At 43.2% G+C, this 22678-nt stretch overlaps 1 protein-coding gene across 1 annotated transcript in view; it reads left to right on the top strand.

Annotated features, from left to right (window-relative positions):
* LOC124622722 overlaps window positions 1–22678 on the top strand; it is an 83973-nt gene that overhangs the window by 34290 nt on the left and 27005 nt on the right. The window contains exon 3 of the mRNA XM_047148512.1: window positions 16152–16324. Within this exon, the coding sequence (XP_047004468.1) occupies window positions 16152–16324 (173 nt within the window). The remainder of the gene's footprint in view (window positions 1–16151; window positions 16325–22678) is intronic.

Below are 22678 nucleotides of genomic sequence, written 5' to 3'. Positions count from 1 at the left end.
GTTGGTGTCGACTCCCTAGTTTTGATGCTCGCTGCGCTAATTGTGAACACGCCACAATACATTTCATTCCTGGAAATGGAAGTGGGAACGGCAGCGTCTAGAAGGCATCGAAAATGACCGATTTTAGTGTCGTGTCCACATTTGTAGAGTTAGTAATAATCTCAGTGATACTAAAGTACATGTTTCATCGAATCGAACGCTGTAAAACATTTCTGGACTTTTTTTTAAATAGATAGAAGCAAACTAGACATACATTTCACTCTCCCTTAAAGTTCTCGGAAATAATTCGCCTTTCTATAAACAAAGATACACCGGTATTTATATAAAGAGGACTGTCGGATAGAAGTAAGGAGCCGTTGTTATAATCAGTTAATTTTCTGTGCCGAAATACTAGGTGTATTGTACGTGGGATTTGATGTGTGTGGAAGCGTTGCCTACAGAAATTGTATTTAATTTATAGACGAAAGTTTTTCTTCCAGTTTTTCTTTAGCCAATGATTTAGTCAAAAAACAGTAACTCCACCCCGAGTCTTTAAAGCACTAAATTCTCATATGTAAAAGAGCTTCAAAGGTCTGATTGCTTTACAAATGAGTTAATGTGTTAAATATTTAGTACTCAATTTTTTTTGAAGACGTAATTTCGTACGTATCTTCAGTGTTACGTGTGAATACTATCTGTAAAATGGGTAGCGAATATAGTGACCAGTAAAGAAATAACAAATAAAAGCGTCATGCTTGATGCTGAAACTTTACCACATGAACGACGAATATTTGGTAAGTGATCAAAAGATTTCTTTATTTTGGAGACCTATAAAAGCAAAAATCTTAAAAAGGTTTAAAATTCTGTGTAAATTTGAAGCACGTCGCTCAATACTCTCATTATCAAACAGTGAATGTGTCTATTCCGGGTGATTTGGGCTTCGTTTTAAGAAAAATCTAGGTTTTCAACGTCTCAACGTTTATGGATTCACATCTCCTGAACTATCCGTCGTACAAAAATATAATTTTGCTGGTACATTCAGCAATATACGTGGATACTCTCTGCAAAATATCGGGTGACTAAAAGGTAAGTATAAATTTGAAAACTGAATAAATCACGGAATAATGTAGATAGTATAAATTTGAAAACTTAATAAAAACCATGGAATAATGTAGATGTAGAGGTAAAAATTGACACACATGCTTGGAATGACATGGGGTTTTATTAGAACCAAAAAAATACAAAGTTCCAGAAATGTCCGACAGGTGGCGCTTCATCTGATCAGAATAGCAATAATTAGCATAACAAAGTAAGACAAAGCAAAGATGATGTTCTTTATAGGAAATGCTCAATATGTCCACCATCATTCCTCAACAATAGCTGTAGTCGAGGAATAATGTTGTGAACAACACTGTAAAGCATGTCCGGAGTTATGGTGAGTCATTGGTGTCGGATGTTGTCTTTCAGCATCCCTAGAGATGTCGATCGATGACGATACACTTGCGACTTCAGGTAACTCCAAAGACAATAATCGCACGGACTGAGGTCTGGGGACCTGGGAGGCCAAGCAAGACGAAAATGGCGGCTGAGCACACGATCATCACCAAACGACGCGCGCAAGAGATCTTTCACGCGTCTTACAATACTTTTTTTTGTTCTAATAAAACCCCATGTCATTCCAAGCATGTGTGTCAATTTTTACCTCTATATCTACATTATTCCGTGGTTTTTATTAAGTTTTCAAATTTATACTGCTGACTCTTTGATCACCCGGTACATTGCAAATAGACCTACGGCACTCGTAAAGAATTAATAAATTAAAAAGTCATGCCAGCTGACAAAATTTTACTTAATGACCAGCGAAACTAGAGTAAGGGATAAAGTTTTATGGTTTTATGGATTATCAGAGAGAATATGTTTCGAAAAGTTTTGGAATTACATGTGAAACCTGGGAGTAGAAAAGTGCTCTCATTCTCAGATAGTGGACGAATGCGGGGTGTTAGGGGTACAAGTGCAGATATTTCTGTTGCTGACTGCCGACAGTGTTCTGAACAACATGACATCAGTATTCACGTCAATTGCATGTGGCAGAGCAAACCATTAATGCTTATTTTTCCCTCCCAGCACATCAGGTATTGAAGTGTCGATGCGTGGACAGACAACGGTTAGTCTGTACTGACAGGCATAGTCCTCTAGTGGTGCAGTACGATCGTGCAGAAAATATCAGATTGTAAAGGCTGTGACATGTTTGTGGGAAGACAGTTCGATGCAGAGAAAAAAGAACCATCACACTGACGTATGTACGTACTAAAGTAGTACATATAAAAATGTCTTTGCTTATACCTATACTGGTGGCTTGCACGCCACGTGTCAATGCTGTCTCAAGACGTAAGAAATATACAGTGTTTCTAATGATAGCATGAATTATTGTGTCAAACCTTTAATGTTAGATTATACTACCGAGTGACTTCATCATGACAGTATTTTATATTTTAAATTCTGTATATAATCATATTTCATTATCCCAGGATGCCACTGCATATGCCACCTTTAACTGGGACTGAGCGTTCTCCCTAACCCTTTAGTAACACGTATTAATATCAGTTATATTCTTTGTATACAAACATGACTTTCGGAAACTATTTTTATTGTTAACCGGAACCGGTAGCTGCGTACAGATGTCCCAACAACAAGGTGCTGCGCAGGACACTTCCTGGTTCGTGTTGAAAGTACGTGCAAGGAAAGCTATGTGACTCTCACTCACTCCACGACATTCACCATGCAGCGCTCTAGGCCGAGACCCCTTCTCGCTTCGTTTACCACAGAAATATTTCATACGTTTGGCGTCATTTAAAGGAAGCAGCTCAACAGAATGTTTACAGTGTGATAATTTCACGTTGGAACTAGTAGGTTTTATATTTTTTCTTCTTTGCCAGATGTGAGCTAAACAAAAGGAAGGTCGATAAACACTGATTTACGTGAAAAATGGTACCAATATTTTGATTCTATCCGTGTGTCACCACTACGAACAGATCTCGCTGTTAGCAAGCAACAGAGGAAACCAGAGAAAAATTTTGAGAAGGAATTAAAATTCAGGAAGAAGAAACAAAAAGTCTTTGGCTTGCCGATGAAATTGTAATTCTGTTACCGATTGCTAATGATCTGGAAGAGCAAATGAACAGAACCGATAGTTTCTTGAAAACAGGTTATAAGGCGTACATCAAGCCGGCTGGAGTGGCCGAGCGGTTCTAGGCGCTACAGTCTGAAACCGCGCGACCGCTACGGTCGCAGGTTCGAATCCTGCCTCGGGCATGGATGTGTGTGATGTCCTTAGGTTAGTTAGATTTAAGTAGTTCTAAGTTCTAGGGGACTGATGACCACTGCAGTTAAGTCCCATAGTGCTCAGAGCCATTTGAACCATTTTATTTTTTGCGTACATCAACAAAAATGAAACAAATGTAATGGAGTGTAGTCGAATTCAATCAGGTGAAGCAGACGAAATTTGGTTAGGACATACGAAACTAAAAACAGTAAATGAGTTTTGCCATTTGGGCAACAAAATAATTGATGGTTGCCGAAGTAGAGATGATGTAAAATGGAGACTGCCAATAACAAGGAAAGCGTTTCTGAAAAGAGGATTTTGTTAACAAACATTATAAATTTAAGCATTAGGAAGTCTTTCCTGAGGGTATTTGTCTAGAGTGTAGTCTTGTACACAACTGAAACTTTGACGCTAAGCAGTTCAGACAAGAGGAGAATAGAAACTTTTGGAATGTGACGTTGAAGATTACATTGGTAGTTTGCATAAGTAATGACGGGTTACTAAATTGAACTGGTAAGATAAGAAGTTTATGGTATAGCTTGTCTAAAAGAAGAGATCAATTGACAGGATACATTCTAAGACACAAAGGAATCTTCGATTTGGTATTGGGGGAAGGTGAGGGGGGTCGTTTTGGGTAAAAATTGCAGAGGGATAGCAGTGGATGAATACAGTAAGCAGATTGAAATGGATATAGGTTTCTAGGTTGGTGCGGAGTAGACTTCTGTGGGGAACTGCATCAAACCAGTCTTCCGACCAAGACGAGTTACTGGGAATCATAACGGATATGACTATGTTAAGCAGGGAAGGAAAAGAGTCAGACAATTTTTATCCTATGCGTAACATTCATCCAAATAAGATCTCCCTTTTAACTAAAAGATACAAAATTTTTGAGAAGGAGAGAGAGCTGCATTCTCGGCCAAGACTAACAAGTTGCATTGGTGATATATTAAGTACAGAGGAGTATTATCCACGAACAACTTAATGTTTTTTGCTGAAGACTTGGTCTTCGCTAAGGCGAGTGCCGTAATGGCGCGTGTGAAGAGGCCCAGACCGTTTCACTCCTCCATCCCTGTCTGGTGCGAGTTCGTCCTTCCTCTCCTATGACGCCGTTGTTGTGTATATGAAGTCAGACTATGTAAATTCTGTCTCATGGACTCTCAAATTTAATAATGGTTTACGGTATTTTAATGTTCATCAAATTTCCTTCCTTTAGAAAAACGAATATTTGTATGGGTTATAGTTGATACAGAGTGCAACAAAAGACTTTTTAATGTCCCACTTGCGGCATATGTATTGGTTTTTTGTATTTGTGAGGATCCACAGTCCATAGATGCTTAATGAACGTAAACATAGTCCGTAGTAGGCTGTAATGAGATGTTTATTTAATCGTGCGATTGGCTAATTTCGATTAACCGTCATCATCAAGCAGTTCTGTAACATGTGTACGTCATGCCATTTTCAAATAGTTCAAACGGCTCTAAGCACTATGGGACGTAACATCTGAGGTCATCAGCCCCCTAGACTTAGAACTACTTAAACCTAACTAACCTCAGGACATCACACACATCCATGCTCGAGGCAGAAGTTGAACCTGCGACGGTAGCAGCAGAGCCGTTCCGGACTGAAGCGCCTAGAACCGCTCGGCCACAGCGGCCAGCCATGCCATTTTCATATCACTCTTAATTACAATTAAAAAGTAGCCATAATCCGTCATTTTACGAAAGGATCCACACTAGAGTGACACCTTTTAAGATCGTATTCCGAGCTTTGCTTTACGTACAGCATGGTAACTCAGTAAATGTGAAGCATATTGTCAAAAGTTGCAAAATATCTGGTAAAGTATACGAAGACATCGTAAACATACTGTACAAATTTTGTTTGTGACACCACTTTAGTACATTAACGCAGCGAGTCATATATTAATCTTTTCATTATGATACAGGCCGGGAAGTTGTTATTTCCCTGCTTCTCAATTTGATGTCTACTGTTAATTTCGTTGTTTCCGATGATGGAACATACTTAATAAGGCAACGTTTCTGATTCATTTATGAAAGATTAAGTACTATAAACGGATTAAACTTAAATAGGCATCCCAAAGATATATAATTACACTGCTAATTACACAAAGAAAGATTGAAGAGAGATGGATAAGTATGGCAGAAGTAACGTACAGCTTGGTACAAAAGCACCGTCTAACTCGTGGCCAATCCTAACCTGTGTTTTTGACAGTAACATTCTGTTTGCTAACAGTCGCCCGAAGCTCTGAGAGGGAACGAATGTCGATTACGTGGCTATCGCCTGTCTGGATACCTTCCTGATGCATGCGTGTAAAACATTGATAGGGGCAGCTGACTCACCGTGTCCTCGTATGTACTGCATTGTGGTCAGTAAAATGCGTCATTAACCTTAAGCTGCAGGGAAATACACTTACATGATGACAGGCATGTGACTAATAGTTCACACATATTCGCTTGCCTTAACCAATAATTTACGAAGTAATGGAGGCTGTAACGTAATGAAAATAACTACGATAATGTTGCACCCGCACCCAATTCAACGAAATGAGCTTTATTGTTGCCACTTACTGCTGGGGACTGTTTTATTGCACTCGAGAAAATATATCGCTGTTAGATTCATTTCTGCACAGTGCGCGATGGGCAGTGAAATGGCCCTGAGCGTTAATCTTAGAGACATGTCTGCCTGGTAATGACAGTTGGAATTTGCCATTCGAGTCAGAGCTCGATGTTTTGGGTCAACGGCTAACCAAAGCGCGTTTTCATAATTTTCTCCGCCAGTTTCGATGAATGGTGTCAGGAAAGAAATTACACTTGGGGAAATACTGGCAACTCAAACGATAGACTCGTCGGGAAATAGCGAACACATATCAGACTGGAGAAACAAAACAGTTAAAAACTCTTTCCAAAGCTATGTGCAGTTTGAAGTTGGAACCTCTTCTACACTCCTGGAAATTGAAATAAGAACACCGTGAATTCATTGTCCCAGGAAGGGGAAACTTTATTGACACATTCCTGGGGTCAGATACATCACATGATCACACTGACAGAACCACAGGCACATAGACACAGGCAACAGAGCATGCACAATGTCGGCACTAGTACAGTGTATATCCACCTTTCGCAGCAATGCAGGCTGCTATTCTCCCATGGAGACGATCGTAGAGATGCTGGATTTAGTCCTGTGGAACGGCTTGCCATGCCATTTCCGCCTGGCGCCTCAGTTGGACCAGCGTTCGTGCTGGACGTGCAGACCGCGTGAGACGACGCTTCATCCAGTCCCAAACATGCTCAATTGGGGGACAGATCCGGAGATCTTGCTGGCCAGGGTAGTTGACTTACACCTTCTAGAGCACGTTGGGTGGCTCGGGATACATGCGGACGTGCATTGTCCTGTTGGAACAGCAAGTTCCCTTGCCGGTCTAGGAATGGTAGAACGATGGGTTCGATGACGGTTTGGATGTACCGTGCACTATTCAGTGTCCCCTCGACGATCACCAATGGTGTACGGCCAGTGTAGGAGATCGCTCCCCACACCATGATGCCGGGTGTTGGCCCTGTGTGCCTCGGTCGTATGGAGTCCTGATTGTGGCGCTCACCTGCACGGCGCCAAACACGCATACGACCATCATTGGCACCAAGGCAGAAGCGACTCTCATCGCTGAAGACGACACGTCTCCATTCGTCCCTCCATTCACGCCTGTCGCGACACCACTGGAGGCAGGCTGCACGATGTTGGGGCGTGAGCGGAAGACGGCCTAACGGTGTGCGGGACCGTAGCCCAGCTTCATGGAGACGGTTGCGAATGGTCCTCGCCGATACCCCAGGAGCAACAGTGTCCCTAATTTGCTGGGAAGTGGCGGTGCGGTCCCCTACGGCACTGCGTAGGATCCTACGGTCTTGGCGTGCATCCGTGCGTCGCTGCGGTCCGGTCCCAGCTCGACAGGCACGTGCACCTTCCGCCGACCACTGGCGACAACATCGATGTACTGTGGAGACCTCACGCCCCACGTGTTGAGCAATTCGGCGGTACGTCCACCCGGCCTCCCGCATGCCCACTATACGCCCTCGCTCAAAGTCCGTCAACTGCACATACGGTTCACGTCCATGCTGTCACGGCATGCTACCAGTGTTAAAGACTGCGATGGAGCTCCGTATGCCACGGCAAACTGGCTGACACTGATGGCGGCGGTGCACAAGTGCTGCGCAGCTAGCGCCATTTGACGGCCAACACCGCAGTTCCTGGTGTGTCCGCTGTGCCGTGCGTGTGATCATTGCTTGTACAGCCCTCTCGCAGTGTCCGGAGCAAGTATGGTGGGTCTGACACACCGGTGTCAATGTGTTCTTTTTTCCATTTCCAGGAGTGTATTAGAGTATACTAAATAAGTATTTTTAATAGCGTACCGGTTTTAAATATGATCTCGGCAGCTGGTTAGGAAGCCATTCCGCAACTATGTACTGATTAGCTGCATCGACTGGCTGACCAACACATGGTAAAGAAAGCAGTAGTTTCTGCTGATCTGCAATAGTTCGGTCAGTTAAAATTCGTCCGACTGTGAAATATACACAGTGATTTGTTCTTTGTGTGCAAAACACGTGAAAACTGACGGAGTTTATCGGCAGATTGGAGAAGTTTGTGTAGAGAACTCTACAAGTGATGGAATCTATCCGCATAAGCCACACACATGGTACTACACATAGTTCAGTAGATATGACGCCATAAGCCGGCCGTTGTGGCCGAGCTGTTCTACGCGCTTCAGTCCGCAACCGCGCTGCTGCTACGGTCGCAGGTTCGAATCCTGCCTCGGGCATGGTGTGTGTGATGTCCTTAGGTTAGTTAGGTTTAAGTAGTTCTCAGTCTAGGGGACTAATGACCTCAGATGTTAAGTCCCATAATGCTTGGAACAATTTGAATTTTTTTACGCCGTAAACAGTGAGATGCGTGAATAACTGCCATATCATTCATGACTTTAAATTTATTATTTCTTCGCCACTAGCTCTATTCGCAACTTAATTCGCTGACAGTATCCACATACGCCGCTGAATGTATTTACGCGTATATATTGGTGCACGACACATGGCTTAAGAGATATGACGTCATAAGCACTAAGATGCGTACACGAATGCCACGTCATGCATTAAGTTTTAATACGTTTTTTCTTCACTAGTACTCCTACATTTGACTCAACTGAAGGAAATCCCTGACACCTGGCAGCCCTCTGTCAGCTTTGAACTGCGAAGCGCAAACGCCTGTAGGAGAAGACAATAGCCGTCTATAGAGCTATGACAAGGCATTCACATAGAGACGTTTACAAACTCATGCTGTAGACACGGAAAGCAGTTGCGCCCAACAGGCTGGATATGTAACTATGAGTACTATTTATAATCAAGTCCTAAGTTAAAATATGCATTACAGGAACCTGCGTACTCTGTTTCTTCATTTCCGTGTTGTACTTGCTATGCATATTTCATTGTATGACTGTTCCATAATTTGGGAGGCATTTTCATGAATACATGGGAATGAATTGTTTTCGATGTTACAGTACAAACATAATTCGTATTTTGTTTTCGTTTCTAATGAAAATTGACAATGCCGGGTTTGCGAGCTGGTGGTAAGAAACTGGGTGAGAATGTTTAACGATGGTCATACGGAGGTTCCGGGTAAAGTACGACCATCTGTTATCATTGAAAACGTGTTGCAGAAACGTGATGCAGTTAAAGAAAAGCAGTGTTTTATGATTTCCTCTTTGTCAAGTGAGTTCGCTTAGGTTCCAAGAAGTGTTCTCTATGGGATTCTTACGGTTCACAAAACTAATCTCACTGAGCATTGAGAATCCTGAGTGAGCTGCACGAAACCTCCTGATTAGCCAGCGTTTTGAATTGCCTCGAGCAGAATATTAATGAAGGCGGCGAATATTAAAGCCCAAATGTCACGTGTAGCTAGCTGTATTTGAAACAACATATATGCGGTCGTCACGACGAGGACAGCGAGCATGTCAAAACGGCAAAATAAGTAAACTGCGACTTTAGAGTAAAACATATATTTTTTTAGGGTTCCATACCTCAGTCTATAAAATCTGAACCCTATAGGCTCACTTCATTGTCCGTCTGTCTGTCTGTCCGACTATTAAAAACCCTTTTCTCAGGAATAGACATATCAAGTTGAAGTTTATGCCAGCCACGTTCTGAGGTCTACACTCCCGTGGAGTTCTAAAAAATTGAAAGTTCTACGTCAAGATACGTCCATGTCACATATTTTGATATTTCAAACGCGCATACAAAAAGCTATACGATACTTCCGTTGATCTAGAATCATGAAATTTGGCAAGAAGTAAGGTTTTACAATAAAACTAATGGAAAAATCCTAGAATTGTTAATTCGTAATTATATTACACGAAAAAAATTTTTCATTTGTCATCTAAGTTTCTGTCCCTCCGTCTATTAGGGTCCCCTTTCCTCAGGAGCCTGTAGACATATCAAGCTGACATTTATGCCACATACTAAGGTCTATGGTTCCTTAGTGGCGTAAAAAAGTTAAGCGTGTATGTCAACGCAGTCAAAAGATAGGGTCATTTACGTTACATATTTTGATACTCGTAAACTCGTTCACCTTGTTTATTGCCAAATTTCGTGATTCTAAGTCAACGGGAGTACCGTGTAGCTTGGCCTAGAATCTTGAAATATGGCAAGAAGCAAAGATGCACAGTGCAAGTCAAGGAAAAAAATCCGAAAATTGTTACTTTGTAATTATAAAACACAGAAGAAAGTTTTTGTCATTTCTTATCCGACTGTATGTTCGTCCGTCTGTTAATACCCTTTTTTCTCAGGAACCGGTGGACGTAGAAAATTGAAATTTATGTTACACGCAACGATCTACAGTTTATAAGTGGTGCAAAAAAGTTAATCTTGTATGTCAATGCAATCAGAAATTACGGCCAGTTTTGTCTCAGATTTTGACACTCGTAAACCCACTCGTCAAAGGTTATAGGGTACGTCGTTCTGGCCTAGAATCATGAAATTTGGCAAAAACCAAGGATGCACAGTACAAGTAAAGGCAAAAAGATGCGAAAATAGTTAATGCGTAATTATATCACTCAAAACGTATGTCTTTTGTCATTTGTTATCCAGATTCAAACTTAAAATTAAAACATTCCCGAAAGTCTTGGAATTCCTGGGACCGATAACTTGCCATTATCAGTGTCGCTAACGCAGAGTAATCGTCGAGGTTCTCTATTCCCAGTATTGATGAACTATCTGTATACGCAACTAAGTTTGTACGGAACCATCGGTGCGCGGGTCCCATGGACACCCGGCAAGTTTATCACTACCGTACTGATCACTGTTCCACCGACTGTATGTCAGGAGTACGTAACATTTTTCCTAGTCAGTTGAACCAAGTACTTGTTATATCAGGTTAATGTTCGTGTCCGGTTAGAGGAGCACGAAAGTGTACTCACATTGATGTGTTGGCCACGAAATTTGCCTGATATGAACGCGAAGGAACACCTGTGGGGACGCTACCGGACACCAGCTCTGCGCTCACTGAGGACCAGGCCGTAATATGTGGGAACTGCGTGGCCTGTGCGTACACATCTGGTGTCACGTACCTCCGGAATCCTACCGAGCATCGTCGAATCTACGCTACGCGAAATCGCTTCAGTTTTGCTTTCCAAACGTCGACCGACGCGCATAACGCTAGTTCTCTTTGATAGACACTCTTACAGCTGATTTTTGTCAGCACTTCAGTATTCCAGGACGACTTATGTGTTGAGATAATCCATTCACCTAGCGTTCAATACCTGAAACGTGAGTCCACGAATAAATTAAAATATTACATTACCTTTCATGGAAGTATGTTCAGCCCTTGCAACTAAATGGAAGGCATATGTGTTTTGCTTCTTTTAATTATGAAGTATCTTCGGTAGCCTGTAGTACATGTTTGTTTTTAAATGTATAATAAATGCACTGTGTAGTACTTACAAGCATGTTACTATGCTACGTTTTCTCTTGCTTTGCTCTTCTTCTTCATGTTAGAAACAACTTTTGCAGAACAAGTTTAGTGAGTTTAAATTATCGTTTGGTGCTATTTAACATTTTCAGTGTAGAAATTATTCCAATCCATATGTGGCATACAGCAAACCAGTGGTTAACAGTATTGGTTAAAAACAGTCATGGTTGCAATTTTAGTTTTTTTTTTTTTTTTTGTTTTTCAACGACGAGTTTCGCCTTATTTAGGCATCTTCAGGTTATCTTTTCTAGATGAACGCGAGAGGCACCAAGATCTGCATAACGCGTTCCCACGGGAGCGCCTAAATAACGCGAAACGCGTCGTTGAAAAATAAAAAAACTAAAATCGCAACCAAGACTGTTTTTAACCAATATTTTCAGTGTAATTAATACATGTGGTTTGTCCTGGAGATGTATTTACTCGGTCTCAACACTCCAGATGGTCCTGGTTCAAATGGCTCTGAGCACTATGGGACTCAACTGCTGAGGTCATTAGTCCCCTAGAACTTAGAACTAGTTAAACCTAACTATCCTAAGGACATCACTAACATCCATGCCCGAGGCAGGATTCGAACCTGCGACCGTAGTGGTCTTGCGGTTCCAGACTGCAGCGCCTTTAACCGCACGGCCACTTCGGCCGGCCCAGATGGTCCTGTTCGTCGTTTTTTTTCGACCACATTTATTGCAACACTGCATTTGTATTTCTTTCGCCTTTTGTTTGTGTTGTATGGTATGATATTTGATCTTTTATTATGTATCTATCTGTGTGTGTGTGTGTTTGTGTGTGTGTGTGTGTGTGTGTGTGTGTGTGTGTGTGTAAGTGCCTGTCGTGTGTTATATGTTTTGTGCGAGTGCGTTATTCCTTGTGTGAATGCATTCTCTGCTCTCTGTCTCTCTCTTTCCCTCCCTCCTAACCCCCCCCCCCCCTCTCTCTGTGGGAGAGTCGGTGAGGGGTGGGGCAACCGCGGGTGAGTGTGTGTATGTGTGTGTGTGTGTGTGTGTGTGTGTGTGTGTGACAGAGAGAGAGAGAGAGAGAGAGAGGGAGGGGGGGGAGGAAAAGAGATAGAGAGAGAGGGGAGGATTAATTAATTATCTAGTGGGGTTATGTTTTACATTTCTATTTCCTGTTGTTTTAGTGGATAAAATGATTAGTGAGATATTGCTTACATTGATTTGGTCATTAATTACTTTCTTTTTCATTGCAAGGCCTCTTTGTCTGTTAAATATTTTGTGTAATGTCAGGAGTTTTTGGATGTATTTGCTCGCCCATATAATTTTCGTGTCCTGTTCCATACTGGACATTTTATCAGGTTTTCAGGAAAGATAGAATGGCTATTTTCATACTTCCAGCTTCTTTTATGTACTTTATACCTAGTTTTGAAATTACTGTCTGTCATTCCTAGATGCAATGATTTACATTATTGGTATTCTGGTATATAGCTGTATATACATACTCCTTGATATTTATGTGGTTTGTCTGTTACTGTTTCTAAATGTGACGGAAATGTATGTAGGAAGCGAAACACGTCCGGGAAAGTAAACAAAAAAAAAACTGACTTTCATTTAGTTGCAAACACAAAACATACCGCCATGAATTTTGAAGCAACTAAGGAAGGATGGAAAATGAAAATAAAATTACGATTTAACTTTCTTTTAAACAGTCATAACCAAAGACTGCACTTTGTTGGCAGAACACTTAAAAAAATTCAAGAAATCCGCTGAAGAGACCGTCGACACAATGCATGTCCGTCCTCTTCTGGAGTATTGCTACGCGAGAAGTCGTCCTTAGCAGGCAGTATCGACGGATGTTACCAAGAATCTTCAAAGGAATGCATGGCGTTTGGTATTCTCACGAAATATGGGAGAGAGTGTCGTACAAATGATAAGCAAGTGGCGGTGTCTGCCATTAAAACAAAATTGTTTTCCGTTGTGGGGAGATCTATTCACAAAATTACAATCATCGAATTACGTCTACGAATGCCAAATAATTTTCTTGACTCCCAGTAACAAAGCCAGAAATAATCATCGTGATAAAATGAGAGAAATCAGAGCTCACACGGGAACATTTACGTTTTTATTCTTCGTGCATGCCCTTCAGAAGAAGGGCATGGTCGAGAAATAATGTGAAAGTGGTTCTATGAACCCTCTGCCAAAGACGTAAGTGTTAACCGCGGAGTAATGAGGTAGGTGTAGATGCACATACCTTTCTCGCACTGTGTGACAGTTTGAAGTAAGCATTTTCGAAAATACTACATTTTGTCGTCATATACGACACCCTTGGCGTTCGCTCGCTGGTTGCACTCTGATGCCTTGTTGTTTGACGTTTTCTGGAGAACAGAAGCCAATGTAATGGAAATTGTTTAGCCTGAACAAGGTCCACACCGCCTGCAGAGCTCAGACGCAGACCGAGCACTGTTTATGAAGCCGTCGTCGGTCGGTCTGTTAGGTCCTTACCGACAAGATGGTGACAATTTTATGTTGTCGTTGCGGCGTGAAAGCTTCTTCTACTTAATGGTTTTGCAAACGTGTTGTTACATTCTGATTCGTTAGAACTTGTCACACATCCTGGTAATGTCCCCCTTCGAATTGTACTGGCACTTCCTTTAACTTTTCCACTTCACATGACGGTTCTTTATCGAATGAGATGGAAGGCTCCTACACTGTATCGTGTAAGTTATTCCATGACATCTCAACACATTTTCAATGACCCTGTCTCATCTTCTTGTCAGTGTTTTCTAGGTGTCCCTTTCTTTGCTGATTCTGCGAAGAATTTCCTCATTCCTTACATTACGGTGTACCTAATTATCAACATCCTAGTACAGCACCACATCTCAAACGCTTCGTTTATATTCTTTTCTGGATTTCTCACTGTTCACTTCCAAACAGTACTGCGCTCCAGACGTTCGTTCTTATAAATTTATTGCTCAGATTAACGCCAACGTTCAATCTTAGGATACTGGTAGACTTATTTTGGCCTGCGCTATTCTGTGTTTCCTGTGCTGCTTGCTTCTTCCTTCACGTTTTATATTGCTTACGAGGTATCAGAATTCCTTAACGTAGCCTACTTCGTGGTCACCAATTTCGTTGTTAAGTTTATAGTTCATCTGATTTCTGCTGGTCCTCGTCTTTCTACGATTAACACTCAGTCCACAGTGTGTGCCGATTAGACTGTCCATTCTTTACTTCTTCTCTGTCACTGACGATAGCAGTGAGTCTTATCGTTGGTATTCTGTCACCCTGATCCCACTCATGATCCGTTATTTTATTTCCCTCATTGCTCCTTCACTGTTGAGATTGAACAGTCGGAGAGAAAGACTGCATCGCTCTCTTAGACCCTTTTTAATCCGAACCCATCGTTCTTGGCATTCCATTATGGTTGCTTCCTTTTTGTTATTGTACGTACTGGTTGGTTCAAATGGCTCTGAGCACTATGGGACTTAACGTCTATGGTCATCAGTCCCCTAGAACTTAGAACTACTTAAACCTAACTAACCTAAGGACATCACACAACACCCAGTCATCACGAGGCAGAGAATGTACGTACTGTACAGGGTGTAATAGGTATCAGTGGAGATATTTCTATTGGTGATTGACGAGGGTATACTGAACAACATTATCTCAGTATTTACGTCATTTGTAGACTAATGTTCAGATGTGTGTGAATTCCTAAGGGACCAAACTGCTAAAGTCAAAATGGTTCAAATGGCTCTGAGCATTATGGGACTTAACGTCTGAGGTCATCAGTCCCCTAGAACTTTGAACTGCTTAAACTTAACTAACCTAAGGACATCAAACACATGCATGCCCGAGGCAGGATTCGAACCTGCGACCGTAGCGGTCGCGCGGCTCCAGACTGTAGCGCCTAGAACCGCTTCGCCACACCGGCCGGCTTCTAAGGTCATCGGTCCCTAGACTTACACACTGCTTAGACCAACTTATCCTAGGAACAACACACACACCCATGATCGAGGGTGGACTCGAACTTCCGGCGGGAGGGGCCGCGCAATCCGTGACATGGCGCCTCAAGCCGCCCGGCCGCTCCGCGCGGCGCAGGCTAATGGTTATAGCCATTAGAGGTTGGTTGGTTAGTACCTCCAAGTAAATGTAGCAACAGCAAGCTATTAATGTTTCCTCTCATCAGCAGGTCAACTGTTGAACTGTGGATGAGTGGACACAAAACGGGTAGTCTCTACAGACACGCGTATGACCGTGCAGAAAATATCAGGTCGTACAATTGCGATATATTTGTGAGAAGACTATTCGACACAGAGAAAAAACAACCAACACACTGATGTCAGTACATCTTAAGGCAGTACATATAAAAAAATCTACACTTGTACCCTCTGCATTCTGGATACTACTTTCTTTCTTTGTAGCTTACTCAGATTTTGAACAGAATTTTGAACATCTTGCACCATTTTAAATTGTCACACGCTTTTTCTAGTTTACCGAATCCTGTGTACCGGTCTCGTAAACTGACATACGGCTGGGAGAGCGGTATGCTGGCCACATGCCCCTCCATATCCGTGTCCAGTGACGCCTGTGGTCTGAGGATGATATGGCGGCCGGTCGGTGCCATTGGGCCTTCATGGCCTGTTCGGGCGGAGTTTCTTTGAATCCTATGTACGTGCCTGGCTTCCCCTGTCAACTGCAGCGCCAGAACCGGTTCTCTAGTGCCTGTATCTTTCCAGAAAGCCACACTGATCGTCATATAACAGATTCACAATTTGGTATATTTGTGCGGGAGTATAATGTTGTATGGAATTTCGATTGGTGGTAAGCTGCGACGACCGTTCTTCGCAACTGCATTAGCATGCCGCGTGTGGCAGTTTGTCGTAGGCATAACGACGCCGGTGAAGCTGCCCAACCGCACCATGGTGATGCAGCTGCAGTTCCAGTGGCTGTACGCCGAGATGACCAACATCAGCCAGGCGGAGCAGGACCTGCAGGTGACGGTGGGGCGGGCCGCAGCCTACGGCGCCATCTCCTCCATCATGGACGGGTACGTACCTGCGTCAGCGGTGGCAGAGCATGCTTCGAAAACACTTGTCACTCGCTGAAGTACTGACGCTGGTGCGATCACACTTCTTTGTGGAGCTCTTCCATGAGAAAGGGAATTAGCTTTTCAGACAGTGTGTAGCGACAAACACCTTTACACCCTCACGATTACGTCAGCTTACTATTTTTGCTATTCGTCACACCATGTTTATCTTTCAGCGCAGTTATCAACTTTCAAGGAGTTAACAATTTCCTGTCTCGTGTTACTGTGTATTCCCTGCGAACATTGCTTTAAAGTTGTTGTGTAACAATAAATTCAGATTTTTTTATAAGGATAAATCGTAATTTATAAAAATTCAGCTTTGAAATTTTGGCACAACGTTGCGTGTGCGTACTCGCGTGTGTTTGTATAACTGGTTTTCTTAAGTATGCGATATATAAACAAATATAAAATTCGGAAGGGAGAAACTTTGTTACAAAAAAACTTGTTAACCAATATGCTTCGGATTTTTACAGGACGCTCTAATGCATATTCGAACGGACATAATCTATATATTTCTACTAGATATAAATATGTATGTGATGTGTAAGAGGGGGGACCTTGCAAGAAACCTCGAAGCGATCTTCACAAATTTATTTAAAATTTTACACAATACTCTAATGAACGTTCAGCGGATAGATACTGTCATTATCCGCAGACGGATTATCCACTTTGCGAGTCATCCGCGCCCTGCGTCTCCCATTTATTTCTGCTGTTGGAAATTTTTCTTTCACCTGGGAGTGGTCAAGGATGAGCGATAATGCCACAGTACAATACGAGTGTTGTAAACAATGTGTTGCACGAACATTGGAAGTACTGGACTGTATTTTGTTTCAAAGTAGTGTAAGGTAATGTGTCACTGGATTGTTCTGTCTTCTTTGTAAGTACCGAATTTTCACATATACATTATTAAAGTAGAATTTATTATAAACATGCGTTAAATGATTTTAATTATGACATGGTAATTAATTTTTGCTTTCGAACAACCGTAATACGTTACTTCGTACTTTAATTGCGGAGTGCCGGCTGTTTTAAGTCCCCAGTTACCGCGGATAATCGTTGGTTTACAGCATATACGAGGGTTGGAACTTTAATAGTGGCAACTATTTATTTACAGCTCGTAGAGAATAGATACGTGTTTCAAAGTTTTACTGACGTAGCCACCAATATTGTGTGTAACCCGTTTTCAGCGATATGGAAGTTGTAGAGTACTCTTAGCAATGCCAGTTGTGTTGACAGTCCGAGAGGCGCGGTCGATTGCCCGACGAATTTGTAGGAGTTCTGAAGTGAATGCCGTAAAGTGTTTCCTTCAGTTCAGAAATCGAGTTGAACTTACGAGGGCTTAAGTCAGGGGAGTGCAATAGGTGGTATAGCACTTAGCAGTCCCATCAGTCAAACAAATCAGTAACACCTTGCATTGTACGTGCTTGAGCATTGACCTGAAAAATGATGGTCAGGTCCTGCAGAAAGTGTCATCACTTCTGTCTCTAAGCTGGTCGTAGGTTGTGTTCCAAAACTGAACAGAATAGAGACAGAAGTGATGACACTTTCTGCAGGACCTGACCATCATTTTGCAGGACAATGTTCAAGCACGTACAGTGCAAGCTGTTACTGATTTGTTTGAGTGATAGGGCTGCTAAGTTCTATACCACCTACTGCACTCCCCCTGACTTAAGACCTCGTAAGTTCAACTAGATTTCTAAACTGAAGGAAACGCTTCACGGCATTCGCTTCAGAACTGCTACAAATTCGTCGGGAAATAGACACAACTGGCACTGCTAAGAGTGTCCTGCGACTTCCACATCGCTGGCAACAGGTTATACACAATAATGGTGACTACTTTCAAGGCCAGTAATACTTTGAAACACGTATCTATTTTGTACGAGCTGTAAGTAAATAGTTGCCACTATTAAAGTTCCAACCCTCGTATAATACAGGCTGACAATTGAACTACATGGAAAAAACGTAAATTTGTTACAAACTACGACGAGCACACACTTTATCCAACATGTGAACTGTGGTGTCACCGCCAGACACCACACTTGCTAGGTGGTAGCCTTTAAATCGGCCGCGGTCCGTTAGTATACGTCGGACCCGCGTGTCGCCACTGTCAGTGATTGCAGACCGAGCGCCGCGACACGGCAGGTCTAGAGAGACGTCCTAGCACTCGCCCCAGTTGTACAGCCGACTTTGCTAGAGATGGTTCACTGACAAATTACGCTCTCATTTGCCGAGACGATAGTTAGCATAGCCTTCAGCTACGTCATTTGCTACGACCTAGCAAGGCGCCATTATCATTTGCTATTTATGTTGTGATGCATGTACCTTCAGACCGATGTTCACCAATTATGGATTGAAGTTAAGTATTCCATCAGCTACGTACTTTATTTGCTACTATAAATTCCCTTAATGTTCCAGACCTCACGCCAGCCTGCGTGAGCTTAAACGCGTGCCTTTCGGCTACCAATCATAGTGGCTTGGCTGTCTTGCCAAGTCACAACATGAACGTCACTACAAACATTTGGATTTAGATTATGACATGTTCGATACGCCTGCCATCATTGGCGATGATGTGGCACAAATGAATAGCGAAATTCTGCATGCCGCACTGATGCGTCGGAACATCGATGCTGTCAATGACCTCCTGAATGGCTATTTTCAGTTCAGCAATGATTTTGGGGTTATTGCTGTGCACCTTTTCTTTAATATAGCTCGAAAAAAGGGAGTCGCGTGTGTTCAGATTCGGAGAATATGGCGGCCAATAGAGACCCATGCCAATGACCTTTGGGTACCCCAGAGTCAGAATGCAGTCCTCCAGGACATCACTCTCCTGCTTCGATGGGGTCCAGCTCAGGCGTGCACAAACTACATCTTGTCGAAACTGGTGTCAGTTTGAATAATGGGGATGAAATCATCTTCCAAAACCGTCACGTACTGTTCGATAGTCACCGTGCCACCAACGAATATCGCACCGATTATTCCGTGACTGCACACTGCACGCCACACAGTCACCTATTGAGGGTGAAGAGACTTCTAAATCGCGAAATGCGGATTCTCAGTCTCCCAAATGCGCCAATTTTGCTTGTTGACGAACCCATCCAACTGAAAGTGGGCTTCGTCGCTAAACCAAACCATGCATGGGCATACTAATTCCCATCATGCCCCGCGGTCAACCGTGCAGTTTGAACGTCGTAACGCAAACCGTTAAGAAGTTATGACGCTTTTGTTTCGTATATGTAACAGTGTAAATGCGGTTTACAAAAATCTCGAAACGTTCTTGACGGATTTACATACTTCAAATTTTAAACGATACTCTATCAAACATTCAGACGAACAAACACTAAATGTTTCTTTTCAAATAACAACGTACATGTTTAATTTCGAAACCGTTTCTGATGAAGGAATCGCTCTGCTGTAAAAAATGTGCAATTTTGTTCTCTTTGACGCAGCCAATTGTAACTACGATAGCGGGACATTTTAAACACTAGCCAATTTCATTCTGTCATATATATTCTCTCTCATTATATTATATATCCTTAAACATAAATTGTATGAACAACAATGTGCTGTTTTGTTTTCTTCCTCCCACGAGATTTTCACAGAAGAGTGGAAAGTTGTATTACTGGTTTATTGGTTTACGACTAGAATGCTACTACAGAAACGTAACTTGCAATGACGATAAACAAGGCTCAAGATCAGAGAGAGGAGTGGTGAAAGAGGAAATGGTCAGAGGGGTGGGAAACAAATGTCAGTCAACAACGCAAGGGGGGTGTTTCTGTTAGACAGAGCAGATAAGCAGTTATTAACATCTCACTTAAACAGTGAATAGGATTTATGTAGACGAATTATGGGCAAAGTTTAAGCAGATTATAAATCGTGGTCTGGAGACCTATGTGCATAGTAAGCTGATAAATGATGAAAAAGACCCACCATGGTTTAACAGCGAAATTCGGGTGGTTCTGAGGAAACAGAGGCTGTTGCACTCTCGGTTCAAAAGGGAACACAGAAATGACGACAATCGAAGTTTAGTAGAGATTTGTAAGTCTGTGAAAAGAGCTATGCGCGAAGCATACGACAACTGCCACCGTCACACCTTAGCAAAAGAACCCGAGAAAATTCTGGTCTTACGTAAAATCGCTATGCAGGTCTAAGGCTTTCATTCAGTCCCTTGTTGGCCAGTCTGATGTGCCAGTTGGAGATAGCAAAACGAAAGCCGAAGTTTTAAATTTCACGTTCAAGAAACCATTCACGCAAGAGAATCGTACACACATACCGTCATTTGACCATCGGACAGACTCCCGTGTGGACGACTTAGGAATAGGCGTACCTGACATTGAGAAGCAACTGCAAGATCTGAAAGCAAGTAAATATCCAAGTCTAGATGGAATCCCAGTTCGATTTTACAAAGAGTACTCTACGGCACTGGCCGCTTACCTAGCTTGCATTTATCGTGAATCTCTCGGCCAGCACAAATCCCCAAGCGACTGGGCAAAAGCTCAGGTAACTCCTGTGTATAAGAAGTGTAAAAGAACGGACCCGCAAAATTACAGATCAACATCCCTAATTTCTGTTTGCTGCAGAATCGTTGAACATACACTCCTGGAAATTGAAATACGAACACCGTGAATTCATTGTCCCAGGAAGGGGAAACTTTATTGACACATTCCTGGGGTCAGATACATCACATGATCACACTGACAGAACCACAGGCACATAGACACAGGCAACAGAGCATGCACAATGTCGGCACTAATACAGTGTATATCCACCTTTCGCAGCAATGCAGGCTGCTATTCTCCCATGGAGACGATCGTAGAGATGCTGGGTGTAGTCCTGTGGAACGGCTTGCCATGCCATTTCCACCTGGCGCCTCAGTTGGACCAGCGTTTGTGCTGGACGTGCAGACCGCGTGAGACGACGCTTCATCCAGTCCCAAACATGCTCAATGGGGGACAGATCCGGAGATCTTGCTGGCCAGGGTAGTTGACTTACACCTTCTAGAGCACGTTGGGTGGCACGGGATTCATGCGGACGTGCATTGTCCTGTTGGAACAGCAAGTTCCTTTGCCGGTCTAGGAATGGTAGAACGATGGGTTCGATGACGGTTTGGATGTACCGTGCACTATTCAGTGTCCCCTCGACGATCACCAGTGGTGTACGGCCAGTGTAGGAGATCGCTCCCCACACCATGATGCCGGGTGTTGGCCCTGTGTGCCTCGGTCGTATGCAGTCCTGATTGTGGCGCTCACCTGCACGGCGCCAAACACGCATACGACCATCATTGGCACCAAGGCAGAAGCGACTCTCATCGCTGAAGACGACACGTCTCCATTCGTCCCTCCATTCACGCCTGTCGCGACACCACTGGAGGCGGGCTGCACGATGTTGGGGCGTGAGCGGAAGACGGCCTAACGGTGTGCGGGACCGTAGCCCAGCTTCATGGAGACGGTTGCGAATGGTCCTCGCCGATACCCCAGGAGCAACAGTGTCCCTAATTTGCTGGGAAGTGGCGGTGCGGTCCCCTACGGCACTGCGTAGGATCCTACGGTCTTGGCGTGCATCCGTGCGTCGCTGCGGTCCGGTCCCAGGCGACAACATCGATGTACTGTGGAGACCTCACGCCCCACGTGTTGAGCAATTCGGCGGTACGTCCACCCGGCCTCCCGCATGCCCACTATACGCCCTCGCTCAAAGTCCGTCAACTGCACATACGGTTCACGTCCACGCTGTCGCGGCATGCTACCAGTGTTAAAGACTGCGATGGAGCTCCGTATGCCACGGCAAACTGGCTGACACTGACGGCGGCGGTGCACAAATGCTGCGCAGCTAGCGCCATTCGACGGCCGACACCGCGGTTCCTGGTGTGTCCGCTGTGCCGTGCGTGTGATCATTGCTTGTACAGCCCTCTCGCAGTGTCCGGAGCAAGTATGGTGGGTCTGACACACCGGTGTCAATGTGTTCTTTTTTCCATTTCCAGGAGTGTATTCTCAGTCAATGGACAAGGAGAGGGCCACGAGATGATGGACAGCGACAGGGGGAACAGGTGATTAGGACTCATGTCGAATTACCGGACATACTGAAAATCTGTGCTTTCTCTTTTGTTTCTTTTACATTTAACCAGACTGAGCCACTCCTACGCGTGTCCAGGTACAGCTAGTACCCAAATATTCTATGAGTTTTATAAGATTACTAAAATAATTCTCATTTATTTGGTGTTACACTTCATTTTAACCAGTTAAACAAAGTGCTGTGTTTGAGTCTGCAGTAATTAAAATTTGAAAAAAAAAAAGTTATTTATTGTCTACTGAATATGTTGCA

Source organism: Schistocerca americana, chromosome 7, assembly GCF_021461395.2.
Source record: "Schistocerca americana isolate TAMUIC-IGC-003095 chromosome 7, iqSchAmer2.1, whole genome shotgun sequence".
In the NCBI taxonomy this organism is placed as follows: domain Eukaryota; kingdom Metazoa; phylum Arthropoda; class Insecta; order Orthoptera; family Acrididae; genus Schistocerca; species Schistocerca americana.
Note: the sequence above shows the minus strand (reverse complement) of the source record. Positions and strands in the feature narration are given on the sequence as shown.